The sequence below is a fragment of the Amborella trichopoda genome, chromosome 1 (genome assembly GCF_054954075.1).
Source record: "Amborella trichopoda isolate Santa Cruz 75 chromosome 1, AtrichopodaSantaCruz75HAP2 v2.0, whole genome shotgun sequence".
Lineage (NCBI taxonomy): Eukaryota > Viridiplantae > Streptophyta > Magnoliopsida > Amborellales > Amborellaceae > Amborella > Amborella trichopoda.
In genome coordinates this window covers 16,244,854-16,254,027 of record NC_142336.1, presented here as the reverse complement: position 1 = coordinate 16,254,027, position 9,174 = coordinate 16,244,854, and the positions used below count along the sequence as shown (strand labels likewise).

General features: G+C 33.1%; 1 protein-coding gene across 1 annotated transcript; it reads left to right on the top strand.

The window, feature by feature from the left end:
* Nucleotides 1-754: 754 nt before the first annotated feature.
* On the top strand, nt 755-9,174 carry LOC105421946 (BTB/POZ domain-containing protein POB1-like). Its single transcript, XM_011631118.2, has 6 exons — nt 755-943; nt 5,605-5,715; nt 5,803-5,866; nt 6,007-6,071; nt 7,337-7,581; nt 8,751-9,174. Exons 1-6 carry the CDS (start codon nt 755-757, stop codon nt 9,172-9,174), a joined length of 1,098 nt encoding a protein of 365 aa, XP_011629420.2.

Here is a 9,174-nt window from a genome sequence, read left to right as displayed (position 1 = left end):
CTAGAATGGGCCGACTCATATTTGAGGCATCAAACTGTGCCATAAACGCATCAAACTGTGCCATAAACAACGAAAGTTTCAAAATAAAATAAAACAAAGTAAAAAACCAGTTTCGTATTGCAAATATTGGGCTAGTGGAAAAATTGGAATTAAAAGAAGGCACAAAATGGAGGGACTTCTACATAGAATTATGAAGAAATTGGATGGTACAATAGTGCAATGAAAAATCCCGGTCTAAGCTTAATTTTTCCTTCTATTATTTGGTTAAGTAAATAAGGTCATGGAGGAATATTCTTTAGGGACTGTACCAATAATTATAAAATATAGGACAAACAACTTTCTTACCAGTCACTCGAAGAAAACCTCAAGGTTCAAGGCTATGACAAGTCTGTTTCCCATCTACAGTATGCAGATGACACAATGTTGCTGACCAGTGCATCCCTTGAGTAGGTTCAAAATGTTTGGTTGTTTCTCAGATGCTATGAACTGATTTCGGGAGCCAAGATTAATCTATCCAAGTCCAAATTAATTGGGATTAATTGTGATAAAGAAGACTTGAGAATTTGAGCAAATTGGCTGGGCTGTGGGTTAGAAGAATTTCCTTCTACATATTTACCTAGGGCTTCCACTTGTTGATGGCAGATTGCTTGTATCAGCCTGGGATCCTATTATTTGGAGAGCAAAATTTAAGTTGGATGGGTGGAAAAGCATGTATCTCTCATTCGAGGGCAGAATCACCTTGATCAACTTTACGATGGCTAGTATTGCAGGTCTATTTCCTCTCCCTTTTTCGAGCCCAAGCTTTTGTGCTCCAGAAATTGAAACTTCTTACGAGGAATTTTCTGTGGAGTGCCTCTCTGGAACAACACAAGTACAATTTGGTCAAATGGGAGATGGTTTGCAGACCAAAATGTGGAGCGGGCTTGGGGATTCAGAGATTGAAGTACTTCGATGGTACACTGCTTACTAAATGGTGGTGGAGGGTGAGCTCGGAGCTTAAAATGGAATGACAAAAAATCATCCTCACAAAATATGAAATGGATCGGGACTTTTTCCTAAGAGGTTGATAACTGGTAGATCCTCTTCCTCTATTTGGAAAGGCATCTATTTTGTGAGAGACCTCTTCCTGACCTATGTTATGATGAAAGTGGGGCATTTACAATAGACTGATAGATAATCAGTCTATCATTTACAACAGACTGATAGACAATCAGTCTAGACTGATAGATAAACAATACTTGAAGAAGAACTCAATACTCCAAGAAAAGAAAGTGAGTTGAAATCAAGAACTCAAACTAAAGAGGTAAAGAGAGAAGAAGAAGAACTCAATACCTTGAGACTCGATACCTCTAATAAGGGATGAGCTTCCCTTATATAACTTCGAAAAGGCTTCACATAGTATAAAGATAAATATTCTTTTTTATCTTGAATAGTGTATGTCCGAGCATCTTGAACAGTAAAAGTTTTGAATAATTGTATGAAAAAGGAATTCATACAATATATTGCACAGTGAAAGTAAAACACGTGTTGTGTCCGTACTGTCGGCAGAGTGTAAGTAGAACACGTATTGTTCCTGTCGGCATCATCTTTGTCGGACTTTTGTGCTGGATAAAGTTGCAGTCGTACCGTCCGATCAATATTATCATATACTTTATTTGTATAGTAAGTATCTATATAGTCCCACCATGCTTCTTCAACTTTCCATCATGTTATCAAGATTGGCTTCTCCAATACTATCGAAATTGAAACTTTCGAGACTATTTGGATTTTGATCTTCTTTATTTTCTTGACCTTCAACAATCTCTTATGTTTCTAGGAGTAGATCTAAAAGAATGTCCATTTTATTGAAGTCACAACATTTCTCCAAATATTCATGTGCCTCAATAATTTGCTCTGGACTTCGGGTGTAACTTGATGGTAGATAAGTTGTGAACAATCATCTTCGACCAGTTACATTGAAGGCATGATTATTTAAATTTGATCTAGCTTCAGTTATGAAATTTATAAGATTTCTAATAAAATATGTTTTTATGTCCATAGTAGAAATCTCATTATGATTTCAATTTTGTCCTTCGGTTAATAGAAAATCATTATCTGAAGCTTCTTCAAGATGCCATATTTGATATGACTGAAAGAATCTTTCCCTACTTCTCCAACCAATGGTGTTGGTTATATGAAATGTTAAGTAAGAATTGAACCTCCATGTTTTAGAGACCCAAAATATCATACTTTTAATGAAATTTGAAAAACTTTGTAATTGCATCCAATCTAGATGCTCAAATACAACTTTTCCAGTTAAGCTCCATTTATTACATCTTGACTCCAAGGTTCATGATTTATATAAAATATCAATTTGGGAGAGTTTGATAAATACAATAAATATTATAGGTGTACTCGTTTAGTAACTCAAAAAAACTGTTCTCTATTAGTCTGATAATATTTTAGAAAATATTTCAGGAGGAAGTACCTATTTGGCATTCTCGTAGAAACAAATTCGTTTTATTTTTTCGAATATTGAATCACTGGATTGATTATCCAGGTATTGGGATATTTCGAAAAACTGTTTATTTTTTCAAAAGTGAATCCCTCACTCCAATCCATTTGTTTAATGGATTCAAATAAATTTTTTTTTTTTTTTGAAAATGACATAGTCTGACTTGCTATCAGGTTTGATAATCTTCCCATGTGTTTTCGAAACTTTCATTTATTATTTAAGATATGGTTTTTCTATACTTCATTTAGTACTTCATAGTTTGCCATAAGAATATGAGGATTATGATAAAAGTCTGGGACTGGTCTAGTCTCTGATGGAAGCATATAGTTTTCATGTAATCGTGAAAAACTCTCATATAATCTTACTATTTCTGACTAAGATAGAGGTTTAGGATTTGGGTCTTGAGCAAATGGAGAAAAATAAAGAGGGGTATCTTTTGATATATTCTTCTGGCTTGGCATCTGGCTAGTCTTCAAATTTATCTCTCTTTCTCTTCCTTGTTTAGGAATTTCTTTCTTCCCCATGTTTAGGAGTGACTGTTTTTCTTTGTCCATCTGAAAATTATTCGGGATTCTTGCTAAAGAGTCTATAAGAATATTGTCAGTACCTTTAATATATTCAACTTCAGAGCTATAATTATGAAAAGTAGTAGACCAATGAATCCTTTTGGGGTTTGTTTCTCATTTACTACTTTTTAGAAAATCTCTTATCGCTTTATTATCTATTTTGATAATAAATTTTTCTGGTGTTAAATATATATGGAATCTTTTTATTCTATTGAGAGCGGCTAATAGTTCATTTTTATATGTGATATAATTTTCCTCATTAGTCTTAAATTTGCCTGAGTTATATCCACTTATTTACTACTGCTTTTAAAACTGCTTCTCAATTTTCATTTGAAGTATCAGTTTCAACGATTAGTTTATCTTCCTTTTTAGGAAAATCAACTGTTGGTATATTTTCAAGTTCAGCTTTAATCTGTATGACGCTAGCTGAGTCCTTTTCATCCCAAGCAAATTTTTATCTTTCTTGAGTTTCTCTAATAAAGGTTTTTCTCTTTTTTAAAGATATTTGAGATAAAATTTCTTCCATAATTAAGAATTCTTAAAGAACTTTGTAGATGTTTTTTATCTACAATTTTATCATAAAAATTTTTAATTTTGACAATAATATGTTCTTGTAGTCTTATTCTGTTTTGGTCTAAGATTATTCTAAAAAAATTGATTGATGTTTTTTCAACTTCAATCTTTTTAGGACTTAGTATAATTCCATTATCTCGGGATTTATTACATATTATTTGTAGATGTTTTCTATGGTCCTCTAGGGTTTTAGAAAATACCAAAACGTCATTAATATAAATAATATAAAATTCTTTTAGATCTGAAAAGATTTTGTCCATCCATCTTTGAAAGATTTGAGGAGCATTACATAAACCAAATGACATGATCTTTCATTGATAATGGCTGTAGGGTGCACTAAAAACAATAAAGGGTTTTGACTCTTTTGTCAACATTATTTGCCAAAAGCCTAATTTGTAATCAAATTTGCTAAAGTAATTAGCATTTTTTGTTTGATGAATTAGTACATCTTTTCTAGGTATAAAGTATCCGTCAAACTCTAGATTTTCATTCAATGTTTGGTAATTTATAATCATTCTGGCTTTACTTCTTTCTTCTTCATTATGGTTTCTTTTCATAAATGGAAGACTAGAATGTGGACTTGTGGTTGTCTCTATTAGTCATTTTTCTAAAAGATCTTTTATTTGAATCGAAAACTTGTCTATATATTTTTTAGTATAGATCATTGGTTTTACTCTGATAATCTTGTTTGGATCACAGAGTTTTAAACTAAAGTATCTAGGATTTCTAGACCATAGCTTTAAAGGATTTTCACTAAAATTTGGTTAACGTATTTGGTAAACCCAATGATTCTCATTACGTTCTTTTATTTCATTTAAATACTCACCACGTTTTTATGGCGTCAACCCTATTTGGCATCTATACTTGTGTTCAACAAGTATTGGTATTGATACCTTCTCACCTTTTAGGATAAAAATGAGCTTGGTGTTGGATAGTGATTTTGAAGGAAAGTTATTTTCAAAAATAAAATCACCATGCATAAAAAGAAAACATAGAATTTTTGGAATATAAAATTTTTGGAATAATTTTTTTTGTATTTCTTAACCAAACTGATAATTTTTCGGCTTTATACTCTATTTGAGTATTATTATCATCATTACCAATTGTATGTAACGAAGTATTCATTTTTTTCCCATTTTTCTAATGGTAATGTAGTTGGGCTGCAGACACATGTTGTTGCTCCTATATCAATTAGAATATCCAGATAATATGATTTATATCTTGAAAATTAAATTTACCTAAAACAAACATATATCGCTTTCAGTTTTGATTATGTGAAAAGATGATTTTTTTCATCTCCTATTTTCATTCTAGATATAGTTATGGATTGTTGAGTCTCTTCTTGATATTATTGATTATTTTTTTGCTCATCTGCTTCTGTTTGTAGAGAAGAACTAGATCCAAGAAATATATGAATTTGAATATTCTTGTATCCCAATGGTTTTTGGTTTACTATAGCTTTTGATTTTGATAAGGTTGTTCGAAACTCATTCTTCTTTCTTCAATAAAATTTCTGGGTTTTTCAAAGCTTAATCTTTTATTAGAGAAGCGTAGATCATTAAAATATATATTGTTTTCAAAGGCTTGGAAAGTAATAGACATACTTCTTTTTTGGAGGTTTTTTCTGTAAAATTTTCAATTAGCCAATTAGAAGAGATCTCAAGATCTCGCCAGTTGATTAATCTTGGTTGGATTTCTGTATCAAAGTTACGAGATTCAAAGATTTCTACAAATCTATTGTCAATATTCTTTGTAGAAGTCTTAGTCATACTGATTCATTGATTGTCTTTCATTCTATTGCAAGATCAAAACTATCTCATTTCATTTTAATATTTTTTGTTTGGATTAAAATTTTGACAGTATCTTGAATGTTTTTATCTAGCACTAAGATGAAATAATTAGGTTTTATTTTAAACCAAACTCTTTCAGTGACAAGATTAGACTGTACACCTCCTATTATTGCCTTAATAGGAGGTGTACAGTGTTCCAATTTGGAGCAAAGATTGTTCCCCAGTTCTGAGAGTAAGGAAGTTACATATCAATTCTACAATATTGGCTTCGAGAAACCCTTATTTTTACAAGGTAATATAGGATTATGCTTCAAGTTGTTTACGTCTATTACCTTGACCTAAAAATGAAATCACCAACATGACACTTTTTTTTTTGAAGCTTTTCTTGAATGGCATGCCTGAATCAGAGCAAAGAGATGTGAAGCTACGAATCAGTGCTTCAGGTAAGTTCTATCAAATACAAACGTTATGAAGGAAAGAATAACCAAAGCACCTTTCCCATGTGAAATGCGAAAGGCAACTACAACTTCCATGCAAATGTGCAATAATTCTTTATTCTAACTCAGAATGTTGTTGCTTCCAGAGTTTTTTGATTGTGTTGTAATGGAAACAGATAAAGTGTTGTTATCTATACTCAACATCTATTTGGTATTACTGAAGAGATGTCTAGGGTAGTATTAGAATTTTGAACTTGTCAATAAAAGTTCATGCATTTATTGATTTATTGTCTTGGAAAGTAAATTAGGACTGATATAAATGTCAGGTTGACTAGCTAGGGGACTATATAGGATTGGCAAGGTTTAAGACAAACAATCAATACAATCAAAAGAAAAGAAAAAGAATAAAATATCTATATGTTTGGGGTTAAATTTGGGCACGGGTTATGTCCATTGAGCCCTAGGTGATTTGCATGAACCTATGGTGTGATTTAGATTGTCCTTAGTGTTCTGACTATTTAATGTAAATGAAAAGACAATGTAGCACGTACAACTAGAGCAATAATTTTGCATAGGAAGAGACAAGAACAATTATAAATGGATTAAACTGAATGTTACAAAGAGCAGAGCGGATCCCCCACACACCGTCTAATATCCAAAGAGAAAGGTTTCTATACTTCCTCCTTAGCATAGAAGATCTATGCTTCTCCTACCATCCAGCCGTCCAGTTTTGATCAAGAGAGCCACTCACGATTTGATCTTAGATCCGACTTTAAGTATTTTTTTTTTTAATACAAATTGTATGAATATGAAATTTGGTACGTGCCATCTTCTCATTGGGACGCACCTATAAAAAATGTTTAAAAATAATTTTTCGATAAAATATAATGACCAAAATACCCCTTAAAATTTTCAAAGGTATTTTGGTTATTTTATTTTATTGGAAATTTTTTTTTATATTTTTCTCTAGTGCGAGTTTAATAGAGGATTGGACGTACAAATTTTAGTGTCAAAATAGTTTATATAAAAAAATTAAAAATAAAATGATGTAGAGATGTTACATTGTGATTGGGGCAATCTTAGCCCTCCATTCCAAATGGACAGTCGGATAAGGGGAAGTATATAAGTTTTATGTTGTAGGGGAAGCATAAAAAGCTTGCCCTTATCCAAATTCCTATTGAGAGTCAAACAATACCTTAAAACCCATGAAAACTTGCTGAAAATAGAATATCTATCTTACGAACGTCTGTTACTAAAGCGTACTATTGGCTAAATAACATTTTGTAGGCTACCCCTAAATTCTATACAAAAGTAAATGACCAAAGCATCCCTTGTGATGGTTGCCTTACTAGTTAGTATGCTTGCATATTATTGTTTATGTTGAAAACCTTTGGATACAATATGAAAAATCATATTGAGCTTGAAACATCTCACATTTGGAACAGAGGAGGATGCTTTCATGGAGCTATATTGCAGTTTACGTACTTCGGGATGATATCAACAAATGATCTAGCATTGTTGCTGGATTTGTTGGTGGTTGCTGACAAATTTGAGGTTGCTTCCTGTGTGCATCACTGTAGCAAGTTGCTGGGTAGTCTTCCCATGACTCGAGAATGTGCTATAAAATATCTTGAGCATCCTTATAGAATGATAGATGCAATACGACCTCTTGTTGTTGTTTCAAAGCAGTACCTTGCCAAACAGTATCAGGATTTATTTGAGTAAGCTTTCTCTTTCTTGGAGTGCTTGCATGTTTAATTAGCCATTGTGTTAGTTGCATGCTTATTTGCGTACCATTGATTGGAATATACATGAAAACAAAGACTCTAGGATTGGGGATATTGTACAACACATTGATAAATCATGTTTCTTGAATTCACTGCTGAAACATTTTACTTGTAAGTTTCATAATGTCAAAGCTTTTTGGAGAAATCCTTAGGAATAAACAAAACATAAAATAAAAAATTTTACCAGTTTGGGTTTACCCGCTGATTAATCACTTCATTTCCTCAATTCCAATTCCTTTCATTAATTCTTTTACTTTTTTGTTAGTTTCACAAATTAAATGAATCAACTAGGATTTTGAAATTAACAACCAACATATTCTTATTGGCTGAGGTAACCCACAAGGGTAACACTAGGTGAAAAAAGGTAATAGGAAAATAGTTTGAAGGAACTCTTACTGGCAGAGCCTTGAAGTTAAGGATTGGTGGCTATCTCCAACTTTAGGGAAATATATTTAGTTTTGGATAAATATTTTTAGGGAAATATATATAGTGAAATGTCTGTCTGGTCCACCTAGAGCAGATCTATAATGTCAATGTATCTTTGAACTGCTTAGTCATTAAGCCTGGCAACTCAGATCATGCTAGTGTATTAGAGGGTCTGCCAGATCTACTAGAACATGCTTTCTACAATCCTTTCTTACTTCCATTTGCATCTTTCAATGAAGAAGCAATGTGCTTACCGTATCAGGATCTTTTGAAGGAGCAGTTTTGAATTGTTGGAGGATGCCGGATGAAACCCTAATTTGGTGCTAAAGATAAGGATTTTGGTGGAAGGACCTCATTTCTCAGTTATGATTATAAGGGACTTGAACGCTTCCAACATTTGCTCAAGAAAATAAAATAAAATAGAAGGGACTCAAAGCAATCTGGAGCTCATAAGTGGAATTGTCATTCATCTTGAAATAGAAATGAATATAATGCAAAAAATATGAACCTGTGTATACATATATATATGTTGATCTTCTAATTGTGTGGCATTGACTATAAGATGAATTTTCATGGATTGCAAGAATTGTCATCGTCTTGATTTATCCTTTGATCAAATTTGAAATTTATGAAATGTTAATGCTCTTTCATTTGCATATAGAACTGCTATGATGCAGGTCTCATGACGAGCTGATGGCCTTGCCTCTGTCTGCCATCGAGGCAGTGCTCTCAAGCTACGAGCTGCATGTGGGATTGGGTGATGTTGTATTTGATCTTGCCCTCGAGTGGGCACATGCTAAGTACCCCAATTTTGAGGAGCGACGTGAGATTTTGGGCTCACATATTGTCCCTGCCATATGCTTTTCCTCCATGTCAACCCACAAGCAGAAGGTGGTCCTCGAATGTGAAGACATCGAATTGGTGGCAAGGGAGTTTATTGTCAAGGCAGAGGAGGCTGAACTCAGGCATTGTGTGGCCAACTGTGCGTGCAAGCGCCCCCCATTAAAGGTAATACAATTGGCAGAAAACCCTGCCAAGTGCCTGGTGTTCATGGACCTTCAGCGAGAGGAGTGTGCTGCCCTCTTTCCAACAGATCCATAA

Bases quoted from the DNA above. Each gene is read 5' to 3' on its own strand.
- LOC105421946 (XM_011631118.2), top strand. From the start codon at position 755: ATGGCTAGTATTGCAGGTCTATTTCCTCTCCCTTTTTCGAGCCCAAGC. The intron at 5,716-5,802 runs GTAATATAGGAT...TTTTTTTTGAAG, and splicing joins GAAACCCTTATTTTTACAAG to CTTTTCTTGAATGGCATGCC. The intron at 5,867-6,006 runs GTAAGTTCTATC...TGTTGCTTCCAG, and splicing joins GCTACGAATCAGTGCTTCAG to AGTTTTTTGATTGTGTTGTA.